The sequence below is a fragment of the Rhynchophorus ferrugineus genome, unplaced genomic scaffold, assembly GCF_030347505.1.
Source record: "Rhynchophorus ferrugineus isolate W39M unplaced genomic scaffold, kcgeb_rfMv2 rfM4, whole genome shotgun sequence".
Taxonomy (NCBI): Eukaryota; Metazoa; Arthropoda; class Insecta; order Coleoptera; family Curculionidae; genus Rhynchophorus; species Rhynchophorus ferrugineus.
In genome coordinates this window covers 52,008,131-52,031,481 of record NW_027472583.1, presented here as the reverse complement: position 1 = coordinate 52,031,481, position 23,351 = coordinate 52,008,131, and the positions used below count along the sequence as shown (strand labels likewise).

Here is a 23,351-nt window from a genome sequence, read left to right as displayed (position 1 = left end):
CATCCCATAGGTCCAAATTGCCTTTATGATTGTCTGATCTATTTGATTTTAGATTGAGTTGAGAGTATTTTTCGTCTAACCAGTATAGTTGTTTTATTTTGGTTCTAATGTGTTTTGCTTTTTGTCTAACATGATGTTTCCAATTTAATCTACCGTCAAGATGGATGCCGAGGTATTTAGCTGATTCTGCTTGAGGAATCGGGCATCTATTGAGTGATATAATTAAGTTTTTATTATTTCGCTGCAATGTAAAATTGACATGAATAGATTTGGAGCTGTTAAGTTGAATTTTCCAATCTTTCGTCCATTTGTAGATTTTGTTGACTGCCACTTGTAATTTTTCTACTGCCTTAAGCAGATATATGTCATTTGTCATAATAATTGTATCGTCTGCAAAGGTTCCAAGTAGTGTTTCTTTTGTTGTTGGGATGTCAGCAGTGTAGAGCAGATACAGGAGAGATCCAAAAACTCTACCTTGTGGAACTCCAGCAGAATTAGTTTTAAATGACGAGAACGCCATTTCATGCGATGCTCTAAATTTTCTCCCGAAAAGATATGACTCCAGCAAGTGACAATAGTTACGCGGTAAAAATTTACTCATTTTTACAGATTAATCCCAAATGCCAAACCTAAAAGCTTGTGAGACATCTAGGAATATTGCGGGGCAGTATTTATTTTCTTAAAATGCTTTATCAATAACCACAATTACTCCATGCATTTGATCGATTGTTGAGCAAACTGGAAATCTGGTACTATTACAACATTCTTAACACGTTTAAATATTAGTTTCTCAAATACTTTTGATATAACGACAGGTAGCCGTGAAATAGGCCTGTAAGATTCGACTTGTTCTGCAGATTTGTCAGGTTTTTTGAGCAGAATTATTCGTGCTACCTTAAAGCATTCCGGAACATGCTTCAGTCTTAAACAGGCATTAAATATACATGTCAACATGATGATTGCTTTTCGTGGCAGTTCTTTCAATAATCCAGGTGCAATGCCATCTATTCCAGGTGCTTTTTTAGGATTGAGTTTATCTATTTCAGTAGCAACTTTCAATGGAGAAATTGGATTTAGATCTACACCGAGTTAATAAACAGGAGATGTATCAATTGTAGATTATATATCATTATATCCAATTTTTCCACCCTGTCTGCTAATTAACTGAAATTCTGTCTCATTTCAGTCTGGAATTCTTTGAGCAAATTTCATCATGTCGACTTGTTTACCGAAACTTCCTGCGCTTTCGTATTTGTTTACCATTTGATATTTTGGTGGCGTTTATATTTTTGACCGATGGTCTTGCGGTTTCTTGGGTTTTTTTATTTTCAACGACAGATGCCGTTTCAGAGTTTTGGGCTTTGTTAATTTGTCTTAAGCGCTGTTCTGCTGTAATTTTCTTTGACTCGAGTTATTTCTTTTTTTTATATACTGCACATTCCTTATAATTGGCAGGGTAACCTTTTTCGTTGCACAACACGCTTGCTGCTACGCTATTGCGTTTTCTACACTGAGTTGTATGATGTTTACCGGCAGATTTCACACATCTTGGTACAAATACAGCAGGGAATACTGCAGAAATTAAATTTACAATATGTCAAACAAAAGCTGGAGCTTTGTGAACAGCGAAAGGTCAAGAAAGCGAAATGAGAACAGGAAATTAAACAGGATTTTGGAGGATGCAAGAATAGAAGTAAATGATAATTCTGAAAGATTGAATTTAAAAACAAGAATTTACCTGTATCGAATAAATACAAAAACTTATCCAACAAAAGCACGTTAATTAAGTATTAGGTTTTATTAAATTAATGTCGGGATAGCGCGTACGCAGTCCCGGCTACCAAAAATTACGCGTCCGAGTTATCCGCATTAGGGATAATCGCAAAGGTCAGCCCCACCGCAGTGCAATGGAAGGGCCTCACTTCGGAGAAACCGCCTTAGTGATCACGGTAATCTCTACGCCAGGTAAGTATGCTGTTTTGGGCTCAGTCGATTCTATTATATAAATCGTACTCAATAAAAAAGGCAAATTATCGACAGAACTGCCATCTATAAACTAGAAGTAGTATTTAATTGCTTACAGCGAATAAACCAAAAAAAAAATGTTTTCAGAGTTGAGCAGTTATTTACTATATACCACAGATCTTCCAGCAATTTTTTTGGAATCTACGTATATTTCCATAAATCGTAAATAATCTTATAATGATAACGAATTAAATGTGATACCACTTGTATCGTTGCTTAAACATACTTCATATTTCTTCTTTAGACATCACATTTTGATACAAAATTGTTTTATAATTTTATACTGATTGAATCCATGAGGGTATTTTTTTTCATATTTTCAAAGCTTAATAAAATGGCTGTAATGTAAACATTTACATTATTTTCGGAGAAACAGCTGCTTTAGTGATGTTGCCTCTAGAGCAGCTCACCCGGAACCGACATTAATGTATTAAATATCAAACCATGAACCGGATTTTAAGCCCATCAATAATTCGCAATTTGTTACGTTTTTTAGTACTATTTCTCTATCTACACCACATGATCAATAACTCTAGTATATTTAAATCGTATTACGAATCTATTTTGTTTGTTTTCGTTTTTTTTTCATGTGGTAGCAGTACCAATTATTATTGTTTTTATTTTCCTTGCATATACATATATTATAGCTATAGGTCATTTGCATATGCGAACAATTGCCACCTTACTGTATTCCTATTGATCTTTTTATTATATGCATTTGTTCACAATTTACATATTTGTAATGAATAACATAATAAAATTCGTGCCATTGTAAACGCTCGTTAGTAACATTCAACACAAAAGCTTGTATTACTAGTAGTATTATATAAGAGTTTGCTTTTTTATTTAGAAATCCATTTAGCAAAATTACCGTAATTGAAGATTATTTCTTTCAATGCAATTATTTATTTGTGATATACCACAAATAAAAAATATCCTTAAGTCTCAATTTGCTGATGACACGGCAATCTCTATTGGAGAAAATAGAGAAGTAACCACTAAATTGCAACCAACACGTAAGTAACAATATAAATCATTGGACACCTTGGGGTAGTGAGCCTAAAGCAGTGTATAGAGTTAAATATTGACGAAAACACTTAGTCTTGATAGAAATATAAATAAGTTTTTAAAAAAATGCCATAAAGGAATCATCGCTACACTAAAACTTGAAAACAATTGTGCGAATATGAGTTAAATAAGCATCAACAGATCAGCCTAAGTTGATAAAAAAATTTATCTCTGGTTGATTTTTTGCTAAACAGGCGATTCATATCCGATAAGGATAAGTAAAAACTTATTTTTTTCTATAATTTTTACATTTATTACTTTTACATACACCTAAATTAATTGGGATACTAAGGGTTTAAAGGTTTAATTGTCAATCCAACTCCACTAGTAATAATTCCAGCAATAAATTGAACCTGGTGCATAAAATGATCAGTTTGAGGTAATCAAAAACATATTAAATATATTAAAACAAAGGCTCGCGAAGATGTATTCATGTGTATTTTTCTCAATTGTCTCATAAGTTATCATCAGCAAATACAAAACAAAACTACACATATACAGTGTCTACATAATGGTGGTGGGTATTTATACAAATTAGTAAATAGGTACACAATATAATTTAGTTCCGTCGTCTATCTAACGTAAAATAAAAGCTCCAGGCACACCCCCGCAATGAGTTGCGGATCGCGCACGCTCCCAACCCGCCCTTAACTTGCACCCTAGAATGGCGAATCCTTAACGTTCCGACTTACGTTTCTGGGATGGCGAGTGTGCGAGAGCGGGTCGTGAAAGGGAGGGCGCGACCTACGCCAGTGATGAGGGTGTTAAACGGAGATCAGTCACACACAGATCGCGCACTAACATAGGTAAGTCAATTTACCTACCTTTCCTTTCAGTTATCGACTATATTCCTAAGATTTTATCTTTATTTTTTTATAATATAAACAGGCAGGGTCTAGTTACATAGCGTGAGGGGATATAGCCGGTACGGACAGCCGACTATATAATTTTTTTCAAAATCATATTTCATTCCATAATTTTGACAAGCCGTTTTTTATTTACAATGATTTACTTAAAAAAATTCCAAAAGATAAGGTGTTTGAGAGAGAGAGAGAGAGGACCATGGAGGGGCTTGCAATTAAATATTAACCTTATATTCAATTAACTGGAGGCGTGTTCAGGAGAGATAAGGAGATTAGGGCGAAGGCGGCTCCCCTCCTTGGTCGTCCCCGTGTCCAGGGGAATTCCTTGTAAATTGACTTCTATCTGACGCGGGAGGGACTGCTCTACGCCTTCTCGACAACGTAATCGCTAAATTAAATATAAAAAATATATATGTATATAAGCTATAAAACGGGTACAAGACATGGTACAGGGCGATACTGTAAAAAAAAACTTCAATAATATACCTTAAAACAAGTGTCCATTCGATTGCACCCTGGCGAACCAAAATCGAACATCACAAAACCCTCAAAATCAAACAAAAACAAATTCTCAAGTCTGCTTATTTTGCGTTCCCTGAAACGGTCTTGAAAAAAGAAACAATAAATATGCCATTGTGACAAAACTCGGTATTCTATAAAATGGAAATAAATCATACACTATATTATATCAAACTAAGTGAAAAAATCTTAAACACGAGATAAAAAAAGAGGCGATAAGGCGTTTGAGCAGTCCCCGACTTGGTGAGGAATCCTGCAGTTTGTTTAGTTCTGATTCCAGTACGAGGTGCCGTATGGTTGTTTAGAACTGGTCTTGGCTTGGTTTGAGCCTTGGGACCGTTGCCCAGCCGAGTTACCCGAGTCCTAAAACCAAAAGAACGTTAATTACTATAAATTTAATCGATATGCGTTATTGTTAGTGCACATAGAAAAGCAGATGGAGTGATGAGACAATTCAAGGTTTAAAATGCTCTTTAAAAAGATTCTCATGTATAGATAATTGCAACAGATATCCAATGAAAAGAACTAAATTATCATCACCGACAATCATTCTAAAAAATAATGGTAAAGGTGTATTTCTAGTGAAAGGATCAGATTGCCAAAAGACATCTTCGCAAATACACTCCATATCACATTTTTATAAATGAAAACAAAAAACTTGTTCTAATCCAAAACTTGATGTGGTGGTCAATGTTCAGTCTCGTCATCGTCTCATCATTTCCAACATCACCAGAAAACAATTAATTAAACAATAACAAAAAGAAATACTAATATAGAAATACTATAAATACTAATAAGTTTTATTGCTAATTTATAACATCGCCATTTAGTAAGCATTATAATTAAACATTCAAAGTAGCTGGTGGTTGTATTTAAAACTAATAATGTGCTGTTATTCAATGGATATCTGTTGTTTTTAAATAAAACATACATAAGAATCTCAAAAATATGACATAAGCAAAAACAAATATACCAAGGGATGTTTACAAATATTTATAACCGTGTGGTTTAGTGTTATGTGGAAAACAAGTTTTAAAAATAGTTCTTCAGTAAAATATTCTACAAAAACCATTAAAAGGTGTTTCAATATTAACTTAACTCAATTGTAGCTTGGCTCTCGGATGTCTTGCACTCGGGAAGATAACTATGCCTTGAGCGTTTCTTGAGGCAGTTTTTCAAAATAAATAAAACGGTGATTCATTCGAAAACGAACCAAGAAGTTTGACCAGAGGGTTGATGAGTCTGCCCGTGTTTATTTGGAAGCTTCAAACACGCATATATACATTGAATTTTGCACTAAGACCCACAATCCAGAATTTATAACATTTTCTTCCCACATGAAGCTCTTTGTTATTTTAATAGACACGTAACTAACTATCGTAAATAATATGCTATTAGAGTGCAAGGAATCCACAATGCAGAAACCACTTTACGCCTAAAATCGTGCATATACTCATTAAAAAATTATACGTTTACTTTCATCTGATCAACGAAAAAGTGACACACGCCCAAAATCACATTTTTACATCTTTAAGAAATAAATTCCCAAACTAGGTACTTCAGTTATTAATATTTTTTAAATAATCAATCTACTAAATATAAACCTTCTCTTGTCACCTTTTAGTTTTCGTAGAACACTGTATACAAAATCAATTATAATCTTAAAAAGATATCAAGTACAAAACAATTTATTCATTCTCCAAACAAATCTAAACTTCACTTAGTATACAAGAAAATTAGAGTCACATTTCAAGCATAGGATGCAAAAGGGTGGCATTATTGAACCCTTCAACTAAAGATCCCAAAACCATTTTAGTTCAGCCCTGATGAGAGCGCAAAATAGCGACGCGTTCAGTATCGACTTACCACGCGTCTGCCTTGGTGCCTCACATCCATCTACAAGCAAAAGAAAATCTAAATAACTAAAAACAAACATTTCTGTTTTGTGTGTATACATTTCTTTATGTTTTATTTTCAACCGCTTCAACGCCGGCTTCCGTTCGGCAAGGTAATTTTGATTTTATTGCTATAGTATGAAATATACTACATTACTACATTTATGAATATTATATTTTCCATCATAGCTTTTTGACATATTGGAAATATATATGTTCATGTCATACTTAATGAGTTTTATTTGTTAAAAAGTTTTACCAGGATCAAATTTTGATTATATGGAAGATGCGACATAATTTCCTACAAGTTGAGTAAAGAAGATGTTGAATTATTCAGTCAAAACGCGGTAAAAAGAGGGGATCTTGCCGTACTTTTTGGGCTGTGGGGAGCCAGTGCACCAGTCGTTTACTAGAAGCTTTCTTGGATTTATGGTGAACCGCTGTAAAGTTGCCAGGTTAAAATAAATCGTTTGTTACAGCAGCATGACGCGATGAAGTTTACGTCAAATCGGGTAAAAATATGTGTGAAACCGATCCATTCAACAATCAAATATTGACAAAAACAGTAGTACACAAAAACTATGGTGGCCGAAAAATAACATCGCTGTTATAGACTTTTTGATGAAATATGGCATTATACAGATTTATCACAACTGATAATATCTATTTTCGGCATAATTAAATCTTTTACTGTACAGATACAGATGTTTTTAACCTTCCGTGTACCAGGTGATTAAAAAACCCGTCCTATACTAGGTGAGGTGTGGCATACCCCAGATTGTAAAATGTCATAAAATTTGTATGTATAATTTTGTTGATGAATATTATGCATCGAATATTATTCCTACATCACATTTAAGTAAAAAACATAAGGAATTAAAGATTTTTATCAGTTTTAATGACACAATTTTAAAATTATCACTTAAAATATGCTTCACTTGCTTGAGAGTAGCCACCTGTCTAATGTAATGGTACAAATCAGAGAAGCTACGTCGCATCTCTCCGGCTACTCAGAACCTCTATTACCCCGCTTTTTAAATCTTAAAAGAGTTACGAATTTTTAAGGACTGGGGTGTGTTATAACTTACATGATACACCAAAGAAAATGCTATTTATCCAGTATTAAAAAGAAAAAATCACACTATAATTTATCTAAAACCAAAATAACTTTCTTGCCAAATATTAATTACTCATATATTTTTTACGTAAATATAAATGTATATTCACATAGAGAAAGTAATAGGAAATCAAAGACATGCTCTTGCTGTCTTATACTGGTACACCTTATTAACTAGAATGACCGGTCCCCTCTACCAAAGAATTCCAAAGGAATATGTTGGTCATGCAAATAAAATAAATTAATTTAAAAAAAAGAGAAAACGTATCATGCGTTCATGAAGACAGATTACAAAATTCTAAGGAGCGCGGGGGGCGGATACATATGAACAGGAATCGTCTCTTACCTGGTGTAGAGGCTGATGCATTGCCATTGTTGAGTGATGCTGAGGAGCCATGGCAGGAATATAAACCGGGGGAGCGTAGCCCGTACCGCTGGGCGCCAAACCCGCATTTTGATTGCTGTGTAAAGCTCCCGTGAAAGGCGGCGGAGTCCCCGAATGGAAACTCTGTTTCTCGTAAGACTGCAAATAAAAGTAGCACTTCAGATATATTTAGTACAATTTATTGGAATCGTTTAATGATTATCTATGAAAATAATGTCATTTAGGCGCGTATTATGGAATGATATGCGAAATTAAACGTAACGATAATTTGATTGGCTGTATGTAAGTGGTACCTTCAGACCAATACACTAGTTTACAAAACTGTTGTGCAGTTAGAACTTTGCAATTTTTTTTTGTCAAATAAGCAGTTGAATTTTGAAGAAGTAATCAAAACTGCAATTGATCTTTTCTTGGTTTCTATTGGCCAAAATATTTATTTAAAATGTGCATCTCTTTTTATATGTAACACATAGACTGAAATGTCTCGGGCCTAACACATGGTCATCCACCGCTTTTTCAGTTAGTACTAACCTTCAAGCTGTTAAAATTTCATGATATTCTACTCATAAGTTTGTGAGTTATTGTGCTAAGAGTGACACTACTTTTGTTATTTTGAAAACAATGGATCAAAAACCAATGAATTTGAAACAATGGAAAAAATATGATGTGTTCCTCACTTCACTCCAGAATCAAAACAAAAAAAGAAGCGTTTTCTTTGTTACGTTCGGGACTTTTCAGCCCATGTGTTAAATATATAAATATATATATATATATATATATATATATATATATATATATAAAATAAAAGACATTCACATATAAATAATAACAAGGAACTCAAACGGTAATATAGCCTGTAAAATAAAGATAAAAACATAGATGTTACATAGAAAAAAGAAAAAGATCGGCATGTGTTGCCTTGTAAATAAGACAAAGTTATTCATAAAAAAGAAAATACTTACATTAACCTTGCCTATAGCCGCATGAGGTTTACTATACATAGCGTTCAGATCATTCGCTCCAGAACCTCCCGTCGTTGAATTGCCTTGTGCCTTTTGAGCCTGTTGGGCTACTGCTGCCGCTGCTGCTGCTGTACCCACCGCATAACCACCTACAACATTCGAAATGTCAAGATATTTCAACCACAAAACCTAAAACGATGAAAAACCTTTGGCATAGTCCTGAGTTGATTGGCCTAATGCCTCATACGCCCCATAACTCGCTGAGCCGTACGTCGCTGGTTTAGGACCATACTGACTCGTGGTACTGGACCCATGAGCGTTCGTAACAGCCGGCAATTGCTAAAAAATATTAATCACTCTAGTATATTGATAGATATCAGAGATATCTTTTTGGTAGAATTTATAAATAGAACTTAAAATAATACGTATAACTGTCTGGAATAAAGAAATCATACAGAATTCGATGAAACTTATTTTAATAAAACTAAACTTGAACTATATGAATATATGTTTAAATAATAGTAGAATTTTAACTTCCAGTGAGAAGGATCAGATTGCCAACCAAAATCTTAACAAAAAAAACTACCGCATTGCTTATAAGAAGAACAAAAAACTTGCCCTAATCCTAAGCAAGATGGGAGTACATTTCATTGTTCAGTCTCGTCATCGTCTCATCATTTCCAACACCAGATAAACATAATAATTTCAGATATTAAACGATTTACAGACAATATCTTATAAAGAAAATTAAATTAGTAATAAGTTAATATTAAAATAAGTTGATGAAACTCAACAAAAGATGAGGTACTAATTAACGTACCGATTATATTATTTATTTTTTCTGCCTATATTTTTCGTACAAAATTTGGAATAAGATGGTGGTGGGAAGAAAAAATAATTCAGCAAACTTACCGTGTACATGGGTCCAAACTGTGCATAATTTGGAGCGGCCGGAATAGGATTGAACGGAGCAAAGAAGTAGGATGGTCCCGTGCTAGCCAGTATCGGCTGACCCTGGTGACCTTGCTGGGCCGTAAGCGTCGACGCCTGACTTTGTACTGCTGCCGCCGCCAAGGTGCTGCTGGAAACTGGAGATGTGTTGCCATCGCCCCGAGCTGCCGCAGCTGCGGCGAATCTTCCGTCGGCTGAGATAGTGGAGTACCCACCCAGACCGGCGGCAGGGTCCCCCCGTACTGCTGCCAGCGTCGTTGGCGTCTGATAACCCAGGTCGTAGTAAGGTGTGGTCTACAGAGAGGAATACACATGACGCCAACTTCACTCGATTAGACATTGAACATTGAGGGTAGTTAAGAAGCATTTTCTTAGTTTTCAAATTAAAATAAAGATCCAGACGTCAAGTTTACACAATACCCTCAAATACTATCAAAATGACCAAGTAATTACCCACAGGAAAGCGATATGATCTAGTGTTCCTTCCTCACAGAGAGACTTAAAGACAATACAGTACTTCAACATTAACATTTTTACATTAAGCAGAAAAGGTGCAGGTGCATCAAGTTCATTAAGAGCGTCAATATATCAATTATTTGATAACCAGTTTAGTTACTAACTATAATAATATGACTTAAAAGTAATAAACATACTATCATATTTCAATTTGTAATATTTCTATACCTTCTAAATAGTAATACATAAATTTTCCTAAATTTCTAAATACTCTTTTTGATAATAGATAAATCAAGTTTTATTTCTAGAAAATTGCTTTAAATCTCTCTATCTATGTATATTTCCAGGAATTCTAGTACAAACATGCTTTGAAACTGTCTGCTCTCTAGAACTATGAGTTTAGTGCACCAAAAGGAACGTCAAAAGGATGAAGGTTGGGTTAGTCATCTTGATGCTAAGCGAGTGAAAGGGTGTTATATGCATTATGGGAGCCACTTTCCCTTATGGCGATCTCTTCTCTTTTATCACCCACCTGTCCTCACAAATAGGGACAGGGTACAGATCAAAAAAGGAGAAGCTACCGCGTACCAATTGTAAGCACAAAAAATGTTATTGTGAACGACAATAGTCAATTCAAAAACCCAATGTCTTAACATACAATTTTTGTATGAAAGAATCATACAGAATTCATTGAAACAATTAATGCAAATAAGAAACTATACAATTAATGAATATGTAGCAGTACAATTTTAAATACCAGTGAAAAGGATCAGATTCCCAACAGACATCGTTACAAAGAAAAAACTACCACATTGCTTATAAGAAAAAGAACAAAAAACTTGCCCTAATTCTAAGCGAGATGGGAGTAAATTTCATTGTTCAGTCTCGTCATCGTCTCATCATTTCCAATACCACCAGACAAAATTAATAAATTAACAGATTAAAGGATTCTCAAAGTATATCTTTAAAAAATTAAAGCTCATAAAAGAACTTTTAAAACTCCACTAAAGATAAGGTACAAATAACCTCTTACTAGCTCTATCACTGGTTTCAACGAATTCAGTACTAATGATGTAACACTAACAAAAATGCATGTTAGAATCCAAAACATATACTCACCAAGTGAGGCATCCTTTGTTGAAGCAACTGCATATCTTCATATGAATAGACTGACTGGAAGTATGGAACCTGTCCCATAATATATGGCGTACTCATGACTGGCGTCACACCAGGTGGAATATTTGAAACCACATTATTTGTGGAATTTTTACCTTGAATTAGAATAATATCATTACAATAGTATTCTATTAACACAGGTGGAGTATTACTTAATGAACCAGCAGATTTACTGTTACTATTGGTCGTTTGAGTCAGCGTCAGCGACGTGCTAGCTGAGGTTGCATTACTGCTAGTCGTATTGGTCGTACTACTAACTGAACTGGTATTGGCGTCATATGAGTTATCCTTCCCCAATTTGTGATTGCTCGTCGTTGAACTGTAGTTATTATACTGACTAGTTGTAGTACCACCGAAATTTGAACTGTTATTTAAGCCTGCTAATAATAGATTATAATAAATAATGTTTTAATAAAACGAATATTATACTATGTAAAAATACTTACCGCTATTAGCACCATACACTGACGGAGTGGCGTTCTGGCTTTGGTAAGCTTGTGAACTTTGATAGGAATTCGATGACTGTGTGACTGAAGGAAATCCGGTACTGCTCGCATTGGCATTTTGATACGAGGCCGTCGTAGAATAACTATTAGGGTAGGAGTTTGGATTTTGATTGCTATATGAATTAGCCTGATTATTTACATAGTTTGCAGCCGGGTTGACATAGGAACTTGCAGTCGTCTGGAAATTCAAACAGATTATAGCAACATTGTTCTAGTACCAAAGCAAATATGTCTTTATTATATATTGGGTATAAGATCAGATTGCCAAAAGACATCTTCGCAAGAAAGATCAAGTGTCGCGTTGCTTATAAAACAAGAACAAAAAACTTGTTCTTATTAGAAGCAACGCGTGTAGTCTTAATTGTTCAGTCTCGTCATCGTGTCATCATTTCAATGTCGAAAAAAGTGAGCTCTTAAAAATACCCACGGCAACTTGTAACGTTTTTTTTTATTAATATATAATAGAAATTTTCTATTAAAAATATAATTTTGATTATACTCCTTCAATAAATCAACAATTATATAGATGTATAAATATTATTTCGCCTTTTTTAAAACCTAATGTCATTAAAACCAAATTTTTTTAAATTTTAAATAGAATATTATTTGCGGAATATTAAATACTACTTGCATAGAATAATTTCGATATTGACGTCGACCTTAATGTAAATGACATAGAGCATGGAAAGCTACCAAAATAGCAAAATATGGCTTGCTTATTGCTTTGAAAGTCACTAAAAATTTCCAGAAAAGAATGATATAAAAATTAATTATTAATATTCGACTGAAAAATCTATGAAATTCATATAATAAGAGAATCTAAAGCTCAAAATAAAATTATTGAATAAAGCTGGTGAAGTAAGGTAATGTTGATCATAAAACCTGACAGAAATGAGTAGTGCGATACCACATTTGCCAGACATTACCTAGAGAATAATTAATCTATTGTAAATTGAATTCCTTATAAATTCCTACAGATAAAAATGCAGTAGCAGCCGTATGCGATATGAGGGAAAAGGAAACTCTAAAATACCGCATCAATTCTTGCTCGTTGACTTGCTAGACGAGAAATGCAACTTTGGATATTTCATTGTGGAGACAAAAAATAAAAATGTTTTATTTGACCAAAGAAAAAAAAAACCGTGGAATCATACAACTAATTTCCAAAAATAACTATAAAGTGTAACTAAGAAAAAACAACTTCTATGCACTTACTTGCGTCGTGTTATAAGGCGATGAATTATACGTATTTGCCTTAGATTGGTATGAATTGTAAGTGGACGCCTGAGAATTGTATGAATGAGCGTCACTGGTTTGCTTGTTTAAGTCGAGGGCAGACGGCGCCGTTACAGAAGGCACAGCCGTCGCCGAGCCCTGTGCTGGACTCCTGTTAGTCGCCGCGTTGTTATAACTGACATGTTCAGACGTTTGGGGAATGCTGTCACTATTTGATAGCTAGAAAAAAATTTAAAAAAATAGAATCAAGCGGATTCTTCTGCTTACCTATAAAAATGTATGAAAATCATTTTGTATTCAGATTGCCAAAAATAATCTTAAAAAAGGCTTAGAAAAAAACTCGTTAACTGTTAAAAGCAAAAAACTCGCTCCGAACGTCAACAAATTTCAAAAAACCTTCTTTCAGTCTCGTCATCGTATCATCATGTTCAATAGTTATTTCATACTAGTATATTTTATTTGCTAAGAAGAAATAAATTAAACATTTTGTGCCATTTAGCATTCAATGTGGGTAGTGCTACTTTTAAGGATAAAACGATTCTTTTGAAAAGTTTTGCCTATTGGACTATAAACATATACCAATATCGATTGCGCGATTTCATGGACGTCGAGTATCAAAAGGAAATTTTTTATGTTGAAAAAAACATGACATAAATAACATTTAAGCTAATTCAAAATTACTTACACTCTGCGTCAAGGTTGAATTAATACTGTTTTGATTCGTGTTCTTGTTCGCACTATAACCATCCAGCCCCGCACTAGCATTGGCTTGCGTTGAACTCAAGTCTAATCCGCTTCCAGGCCCAGAAGACGAATTGTCCAATCCGCTTGCACTAAACACAATATATTGTTATAACGATCAATCTACCTTTTCATATGGCTTCCTCCTTACCTCCTAGTGTTTTCCGATCCGTACTTCACATCTGACGGCGCTGACGAATCGAACGAGTTATCGATTAGATCCATAACTCCAAACTGAACGTCCAAGTACCCGATGCTGCTGTTCAGGTCACCCGGCATCTCGACAGCACTAGAGGGAATCTAAAAAATAAAACCAAACCGTAGTTATTCACCGCTGAATATAGATGGGTAAATAGTACCTTTGAAGGAGGTGGTACCCTGGCTCTTTGAGGTTTCGTCCTAGTGGGTTGCTGGGCCGGTGGGGCATCTTGGGAGGATCCGTAAGAGTTAGCTACAGCCTGGTAGCTGTTATTACCATATGTGTTTGATGGGGCATTTCCGTAATTTGGTTGGGTGTTGCTATAGGCCTGCGTTGCAGGTGTGTAAACCTATGATATTGTTTTTATAATTCAGATAAACATTGCAGCTTTGCGAACAAAGCATCATACCTGTTGCACATTTGCTTTCGCATCATATGGTGTCTGTGTCTGGTAAGTAGCGTTGGAATACTGTTTGTTCAAAATGTCGTTATTCTGTTGCGCCAGCTGAGAAAAGTATTGGGATTGGGCCGGCGTCAAGGCGTTCACCGTGGGCGGAACTGGACTCTGCTGGTTTGGCATTTGAACAGTTTGATTGTAAGTCTGGCTCAGAGATTGGCTTTAAACGGAAAAAAACAAACTAGTTGAACTATATCGACGGCGCGGCAGGACGACCATAAAGAAAACAAATAAAATAAAGAATATATTTGTACCATTTTTTTGAAAATTTTATATACAAACCAAAAAAATGTATGTAACTTAAAGAAGGGCCATCAATAATCAGATGGATGGAAACCTTCAGACCATGGAGACGATTGGAGAGAAAAAGGAAGAATTATTAATGTTTGAGTCTGAATTGTAAATAGTGTAGCCAGAATAATAGTTTTTGACAGTTTGGTTGATAACGGGTGATTTATGGCAGAATTGTTGAACAGATGGCAGATTGGTTCAGTCCATTGTGTTGAAAATGATACAGATGACTAAAACCTAGCCACGTAATAATACGCGAAATCATATATATTCTTAAACACTTGAGAAAAAATTTAAAAAGCATTTATTTTTATATTTGTGTGTATTTTTTTTAATAAGCTGTTTAATTCTGTGGAATAAATAAAAACGTGGATTACTTTTGCTACGCCAAAGTTATTCAGAGAAAATTTACCAAATCAATATTAATAACTCAATATGTTAAAAGTAAATATAATTGCTGTTTATTATATATTACCTATAAGCCGTGGTATCCTGCTGAACAGAATTGGTCAAATTCGGATCTAAGTTTGGTTCTTGCCCGCTCTCTATTACACTCAAGTTAGGTGGCACGCTGGGCGTGAACACTTTGCTCTCTACAAGGCTGCCAGTGTACTCTTCAGTAGACCATTCGTCTGTTTGAAGATCGTCCCATTCATCTAAGAAATAGCGAAATTATTCTTATAAGGTATCCCCCTAAACCCGTATATCATTTTCAAAAAATCCCCATTAATCTGATCATTCACTTATACACATAATGGTGTGTACAGATCTGAATATTCGGTTCGAGCGGATTTGGAGCATTGATGAAAAAAAGAATCAGATCAAGCCAAATACTCAGGTCTGTACCTACTATTACAGTCTGTTCGACAAGAGCGTGAATGGCAAACATTTTTCTTAGGTCCCGACAAAAGGATAGTTGTCATGTTTATATTTGCATTGGCTATAAAAAACATGAAAAAGTCAAAGACGGAATTTTAAAATAAACAAATTTCAACGATCAGAAAACTCATCGAACTATGCTGGGGATTTCATGCCAGGATGACTTTATGGGCATTTGAAAGGAATTCTCAGGCAGTTTTGCTTAAATAGGGTCTTAGTTTATCATATAATACTATAAGATGACGCTTACTGTCCGAGAGGTACGTTAAAAAGAGGATCATTTCATGAAAGCAAGAAAATGAAGTCGCTGTGCTAGATTGGCCATCACAATCGCCATTTACAAGGCCCGTAATATGTTCGGGCTCATGAATTTGAAGCTTTGAGGAAAGATCTAGGCTCTCGAACAATTAGTTTACCAAATGCAACGTATATGGAAGTTTTTTTCTATCTCAGAAATGTCAGTTAATTTTTCATAATGTAGACGACTGGACAAGTTATCGATTATAAAGCAAATGTATGCATACATGTGAATTTAAAAAAATCTACATAAATTCTGTTTACCTTATCAAACAGACTGTAAAAATTAACCCATGCAATTAGTATGATGTTCTCATAAACCTAAGATTTTATATAATAACTAATAATATTTAGGCAAGTTAGTTTAACATCACACAAAGGTAAATTAATCATACCGGCTCCTGTATGGTTAGTATTGGCTGCCGCTGCGGTACTATTATCCCAAGCGTTGGAGTTGTCCCAGGTGTCAATGGGCTGTTTATTGTAATCACGACTACTTGAATGTCCTCCTCTGTTACCACCTCGTGGCTGATAGCGGCCACCGGCGCGTCCTCCGCCTCGTCCTCTTCCGCCGCCGCCACCGCGGGAGCCACCAGGACCGCGTCCACCCCTACGGTCGCCCCCTCGACCGCCTCCCTCTTCGTTCTGATCACGATCTTTACCGCGCCAACCACGACCCTCGTTGTTGCGCCCGTGTAATCGAGGCGGACCACCCGATGTTTTGTCCTTACGGCCGCCTCTCTCCTACGAAATTAAAAGTAGTTTCAATCACCGATTTGAAATTTTGTAAAATTTTTGACAGGTTATATATTTTTTCTATTTTTGTGTACAGTTATAAATAAATTACATATGGCGTTATTTTTGTAGCATATTATTTGTTCATCATCAACCAAAATATAAATATTATTTTCCAGAATGTAAAGGTTTAAATAAAATTAACTTATTCTTTGCATTTCAGCCCGACCCATTATGAACCCGAATGTGGATTATCATCGTTTAACCAGGATGCAACTCCTAATTGTAACTTTAACAGTAAGTCTTTCATTAAAATCTACATCGATAATTGAATTGAAATTCATAATATGTGTATATTCACAGATTATTTCTCTTAACTTATTTAAAAGGAAAATATGGCTACAAGTTAAATATCGGAATAAGCAGTTGCTCAGCCCATATTAGAATGTTAAAAAAGAAGAATATCATATAGGAAGTAAATTCAGATGTTTAAAAACTAAAAATTATAACACGTGTTTCTCCGCCGATGCTTTTCAAACAGACGAATCTGTGCCTACAACTTTACGCTGATAAGAACCAGGCAGTATAATACCAAAATCACTTTGTACTACCACATATACAGGTAATATTGCAAGCAAGAATTATAATATGTATTTTCACGATTTCTGCTATCCTGTTATATTGTCTAAATGTTATTTAACAATATAACTGCAACTTGTTTTAATTCCTTTATATGCATACCAAATATAACATAAAATTATCATTCTGATAGTGTCAGCAAATAGTGATCTTTTTAAAAATGAATAATTATAGTTGTTCTGATAAAGTAAAAAAATAAATAGGATTGTAAAGGACAAAAATGGAAAATTTTGCATAGCTATATGTCATATGAATATTGTCCAATTAAGTACTTATAAATAATATATAAAGAAACTGAGGTTTTGTAATAAATATTCGAACATGTATTTACTATATTCAGTAAATTTCAATTCAAATATTGTATTTTTAAGTATATTTTAGTCACAATGATTTTTTAATTTAGTTTTTTACTTTATACTATTTAAAGCAATAACAATATACAATTAGGAGATAAATTTTACAATTGGATATTCTTTTTTTATTGTATTTCAAAAATGTTTTATACAAATGTTAACTAGTATTTAAATAAAATATTTTATTAACATTTTATTTTTTAATTTCACCCTGAAATATAAATATTTTTTATCACATTTCTTAATTTCCCCCTGTAGTACATAATCCCACTTTGCGCCTTGACCTTCAGATGGTCAGATTTCAACTTCATTTTTGCTTCGGTGAGAAAGACTTCAGTGAATTGACTTTAAGAAGAACACCTGCATATTTATAGTCCATTGCCTTCAAAAGCACTCCAGATCTAACATAAGATTTGTCGGCCAACAACGTTTTTAACTTGAAATTGATTGTATTTCTGACCAAATATTCAATATATACTGACACCAGTTTTTAATCAATAGATTGATATTTGTGTATTATTATGGAAAGTGACCCAATTAACTATATAAATAAGAATTTTGTACTTAATTGATCAATTTTAGTTCACTTCTAGACAATCTTTTAAAGCATATCGTTATGAGTTTCTGAAAATAGTAACAAAATTAAAATATATTACCTTCCCATCCCCAGCACCAGCATTTCCGCCTCTATTTTGTGAATCTTCTTCCTCCCAGGTGTCTGCACCAGCACCTTCCTCACCCTTTTTGTCTTGTTTACTAGTAGAAGCCTGTCTTTTTTTCTTCTTTTTATCTTTAGTCTCCCATTCGCCCTAGGAATTAAAAATTAAATATAATAAATATTATCACATAACAACCATTGTTAGAATAAACATTTTAATTTAACTTATAATTTTCATTGATTAAATTTACTATATATTAGATGTTGGATAAATTAATAGCCTTTTCCGAGAGGTGAGAACAATTTATGTCTATATAACAGCTGTTGTGACTTAATTTCAATTATCTTTAATAGTAGTTTTTATCATTCTAAACAGCATTTTAATATGAAAGAATGATTTCAGAAGTTCTCATATTTTAGGACAAAAAATGCCAATTTTGATTTATTAAACAAAGAGCAACCCAGATAGCAGAGTTCAGTGTTTATTAATTGTAACCACTACATGTTATTCTTCTGAACAAATGGGAAAAGTAGCACCAAAAGTTGGACAGTAGTTCTAATAACTTAATAACTTTCATTTAATTTTAACTAAATTATTGATTTCTTTAAAATGACCGCAAATTAATGCCAACTCAAAAAAATGCAAAGAATGTATTAATATAACTGATTATTCTTAATAAATTAATCATTTGCTAATTATATATGTAATTATTGTCATAAATTATAATAGTTAGTATCATTTCAAAGAATTGGAAACAAAAATTATACATGAATTGATAAAAATCAATGCACTTGATAAATAAGATTAGATTATATTGAAGTAGTAGTCATTGCAATAATATACATAAAACAAGTTAAAAATTTTCAATACATAGTTATTAAAAGTACTTTACAACTGTTATATCTACAATTTTATCAATAACTATTATAGAATGTTCCACCAGTTCACACTAAAATCAATCTGTTTAAACTTACTGTAGCAATATCCTCAAACAACATATTAACAGCCTCAGAAACATCATTGTTACTTTCATGTAGTGCTAGACAAACTTCCTCTTCAGAACGACATGTCATCTCTATAACTTGTTTTACTTTGTCTCTCATAGTAACATCATCATTTTTAGAGTTTTGTTCTTTGTTGTGTAGTTTGTCTCCACCACCTTTACCTAAAATATTACATTGAAATCAAACAATCATTGTAGAAAAGTTAATTCAATTACCTCCATCTGATTTATTACTTTTGTCTGCTTTCGCGCCCTTACCACCTTTAGAGGTGGTTCGACTGCTCGAGCTCATATCTGTTTTGTACAATATGTACAGTGGGTCTATTTACAACTATCTGTAAAAAAATCATAGATACATGAATAATTACTTGTCAATGTCAATGTCAACCACTATATGACAATGAACAAAACTAAGACGGTATACAGAGAACAATAACTTCAAAATATTTTGTAAATTGGAACAAAAAGGGCGTTTTACTAGATATTAACAAACAATAATAAACGTTTAACGGGAAGCATCGGCGGCAACACTGTAAATCTCCGTCATCGCCATGTGGGACGACGCCATTTCAACGCTTGTTAAAGTCTTGTGTGCACAAGAAAATAAAGAAAACTGGAAAAACTAATGGGAATCGCACTCAAACAAACGATGCACTACTCTATAGTTTCGATCTTAAAAAAATAAACCGTCTTAGTTGTTACTGCACCTACCAGTTAGTAAATATTCATAAATAAAAGCGGACAACGACAATCGTACCTGATTACTTCTGTCTCGCAACGCACTATGTGGTCACGTGACTATCAAAAATGGAGAAGCCGTTTACAACGATCGAAGCGCCAAATTTAAATCAGTAAAACCAAATAACTAAAAATAGATATATATATATATATATATATATATATATATATATCTTTTTACAAAATATACTTCTCAATTCAAACTAACATTCACAGATTTTTTCTAATTTTCTGCTATAAAATATTATTTGGTTTTTGACAGATCTGCTTTAACCACAGATTAAAAGTGCAAATTTCAAATAAATATCTATAACCTCAATTTTAATTAAATAATTACTTCTCCAAAAACACAATCAAATATGTTACCCTCCGCTAGTGGTACAGGGATTTTCACATCCAATTCACCTAAGGTTATTCGTCTTTTACGTAAAGGATGTACCAATAGGCCATTTTATCATATAGTAGTTGCAGTAGTAAGTTCGACTCTATTTAACCTTAAAAGTAGTCACTGCATTTTTTTTTATAGAATAGGCAGCATCAAAGTCGGCCAATAATAGAACAGTTAGGAACATATGATCCTATGCCTAATCAATATAATGAAAAATTAGTGGCTTTGAACTTAGAACGCATAAGCCACTGGTTAGGGAATGGAGCTTTAGTTTCCAAACCTGTAGCTCAACTGTTAGGCTTAGCTGGTTATTTTCCTATACATCCAACAAGTTATATAACTGCATGGAGAAATAGACAAGTATTGGAAAAGCAAAGCTGTAAAGATGGACCTGAGAGTGTAGAAGAGGATGGAAGGGTTGTTCAGTAACATTTAATAATAAAAATGTTTTATATATAACGAAGTAAACTTATTATATAAGCGATGATATCAGTTATTTTAAATCATTTTTAATTTAAGAAAAAAGAAAACCATCATTTGAATACATTTATTTGTGCTTTATAAAGCAAAAACTTGAGGTAACAAACTAGGCTTTTAAAAAACTTACATGATCAAAACAATTAGACCTTAAAGTATTGTTTATTTAACCTTATCCTAAACCTAAAAGAAAGATAAGTCTTATGCAAAGCTATGCAATTTTTTTCCCATAGTATTAAACATTTGGAATATGTTTTTGTCTCCATATTAATGTATAAAAAATACAACTCCATTGAATTACATTATTTTTTTCATAAATATAAATGTATGTATATTAAAAAAGTACATAATGGGAAAAGTGAAAGACATAAAACATTCCTGATTTCATAGAGCTACAAGCTAACAGATCTTAGAACGAGTATTGAATGAATGCTGAAAAACTTAATTGGTTTTCTCTGTTACTTTGTTAACTAAAAATGAGACATTGATTAATTTTAGGTATAATATTTATCACTCTAATTTATTCTCTATGCCTACCTTGCTCCTTCATTTTATTTAAAGTATCATCAATAACTCCATGATGTTTCAAGAAATATGGTCGTACAATTCTTTTATAGATGACCAAAGAACCATTAAATTCAGTGGGGATCATAAGCCATACCATAAATATACACTAAATAAATAAAAACACATTGACCTACATACTTGTATTCAGTGCCTGTACTCACTTTTATCAGCCAATATAATGGGAACCAACCAACAATAATATCAGCAAAGTACTCAACAATTGAAAAAATTGCAAAAACAACCCAATAGGTCAACCACTTTGTATCATCTTCTTTATTATGTGATTCTATGGCATGGATGGACATATATGCTGGATATAAAAATCCAACTGAATTACAAACAAGTTGTGCTGCATAACCAAACACAAGCCACACACCAATGACTGCTATTCCACCTGACAAACAAAATAAAAATATTATTAAATAATAATTAACTGTTAAATAATATGAAGAAGGTACCGGTAATATTCTGTTTTGTTTTATTATCCATATTGCAAAAACTGTAAGAATAGGCTAGAAATTATATTATAGACTGAATTTAACTTTTCAAATAATAATAAAAATGCTAAACCATTTGCGGAAAGATAAGAAATGTCAATTTATTTGCATGTGGTTTATTGTTGGAAAATAACCCTTGCATTGTTTAACAGCCACGTTAAACTAGCATCAATCAGTATAGAAAAACCAGTTTCGGGCAATTATTAACATCTCTCACCTATAAAAATGTACAATCTATCCAATCCCGTTTTTTGTTCAGCACTTCCTAATATACTGGCCCAAGGTTTGGATGTATCCCTCAGTGACCTGTTGAGTTGATCTCTTACTTCTTGCAATTTTTGAGCCATTTTTCCAAAATGAATACAACTCTCACGATATAATTTTAAATAGAAATGACAGGAACCCTTATCAAATGTCAGTTGAGGACGGGTCCTTTTTTTTGGTGATTTTTAAAATGTTACTACCAAATATTATTATCGTAATAAGTCACAATGTACAATTAGCACTTATTTATAAACATAAAATCTTATGCATGTTGTCAATAAAAGTTGTCGCTTTGAAATATATATTATATAATTTTTTACAATTTCATATTACTGTGAATAGGAAATTTTTATATTGGTGCCCCTGTTGAGCGTCTGTTGCCAAATTTCTATAAGTTTTTATAAAAATAAATGGTTTCCAAAACAATAGGTATATTATAATAATTTAAAATACAGTTAACATTTGTTTAAAGTTTTTTAATCTGACAGATGTAAAATATTATCATGCAATGTAAAAAAAGTGACATCAACGCTGTATGGAAATAAGACAACAGTCATAGAGTATGACAGCAGTCGTGACGTAATCTGTCAGGCCTTCCACATTTTTTTGGTTACTTAATATCTCTGATCATAAGGTAGGGTTTGACTAGAATTATTGTTTAATATAGTTAGATATATTGGTTAGTTCTAGAAATGTTTGCCATCAAAGCATCTAGATTGGCTGTTCAAGCCCAGAAAGTGGCACCACAAACTAGAAGCGTTGTTTCTGGCCCACCAACAGTAAAAATCTCACCAGCTGAAAAACTGGTCCATGGATTAATAATTACTGGATCCTGTATGGCTATTCCTACTTGGGTTTTAGTCAACATTAAACATTACAGACAACCCCAAAGCTAAATTGTTTATATTATTATAGTAGCCTAAGAGTATAAAAATGTAGTGTTTTTTGTTATATTAAATAAAGTGAGAAGAGGAATATGCCATATATATTTTATTTATCAGGTTAATG

At 33.4% G+C, this 23,351-nt stretch overlaps 3 protein-coding genes, 1 long non-coding RNA gene and 1 other non-coding gene across 35 annotated transcripts; 2 read left to right on the top strand and 3 right to left on the bottom strand.

The window, feature by feature from the left end:
- Positions 1-1,811: 1,811 nt before the first annotated feature.
- On the bottom strand, positions 1,812-1,973 carry LOC143196761 (U1 spliceosomal RNA). The gene has a single exon (XR_013005829.1). It is a non-coding gene; the product is annotated as a U1 spliceosomal RNA (small nuclear RNA).
- Positions 1,974-3,509: 1,536 nt separating this feature from the next.
- lig (ubiquitin-associated protein-like lingerer) lies at positions 3,510-20,271 on the bottom strand. 30 transcript variants are annotated; one of them, XM_076403798.1, is made up of 20 exons: positions 20,170-20,271; positions 19,629-19,747; positions 19,384-19,574; positions 18,407-18,559; positions 16,419-16,767; positions 15,323-15,503; positions 14,509-14,716; positions 14,260-14,448; positions 14,052-14,200; positions 13,845-13,992; positions 13,139-13,378; positions 11,864-12,101; positions 11,570-11,797; positions 11,361-11,512; positions 9,747-10,079; positions 9,041-9,173; positions 8,835-8,983; positions 7,834-8,010; positions 6,342-6,371; positions 3,510-4,838 (listed from the first exon to the last, which is right to left on the bottom strand). In XM_076403798.1, exons 2-20 carry the CDS (start codon positions 19,702-19,704, stop codon positions 4,740-4,742), a joined length of 3,423 nt encoding a protein of 1,140 aa, XP_076259913.1. In that variant the 5' UTR covers positions 19,705-19,747; positions 20,170-20,271; the 3' UTR covers positions 3,510-4,739. The 30 variants fall into 30 exon arrangements, with proteins under 30 accessions (XP_076259913.1, XP_076259915.1, XP_076259918.1 ...); XM_076403800.1 differs by having other exon boundaries at positions 11,570-11,794; XM_076403803.1 differs by having other exon boundaries at positions 15,323-15,479.
- Positions 20,272-20,439: 168 nt separating this feature from the next.
- Positions 20,440-21,030, top strand: mRpS16 (mitochondrial ribosomal protein S16). The gene is made up of 2 exons (XM_076403854.1): positions 20,440-20,623; positions 20,677-21,030. The coding sequence occupies exons 1-2, from the start codon at positions 20,510-20,512 to the stop codon at positions 20,965-20,967; spliced, it is 405 nt and encodes a 134-aa protein (XP_076259969.1). The 5' UTR covers positions 20,440-20,509; the 3' UTR covers positions 20,968-21,030.
- Positions 21,031-21,071: 41 nt separating this feature from the next.
- On the bottom strand, positions 21,072-22,683 carry ReepB (Receptor expression enhancing protein B). Of its 2 annotated transcripts, none has more exons than XM_076403845.1 (4): positions 22,297-22,683; positions 21,744-21,976; positions 21,553-21,688; positions 21,072-21,485 (listed from the first exon to the last, which is right to left on the bottom strand). In XM_076403845.1, the coding sequence occupies exons 1-4, from the start codon at positions 22,424-22,426 to the stop codon at positions 21,457-21,459; spliced, it is 528 nt and encodes a 175-aa protein (XP_076259960.1). In that variant the 5' UTR covers positions 22,427-22,683; the 3' UTR covers positions 21,072-21,456. The 2 variants fall into 2 exon arrangements, with proteins under 2 accessions (XP_076259960.1, XP_076259961.1); XM_076403846.1 differs by lacking the exon at positions 22,297-22,683 and adding an exon at positions 22,041-22,188.
- A 218-nt stretch (positions 22,684-22,901) lies between these two features.
- Positions 22,902-23,323, top strand: LOC143196211 (uncharacterized). The gene is made up of 2 exons (XR_013005696.1): positions 22,902-22,977; positions 23,028-23,323. It is a non-coding gene; the product is annotated as an uncharacterized LOC143196211 (long non-coding RNA).
- The last annotated feature ends 28 nt before the right edge of the window (positions 23,324-23,351 follow it).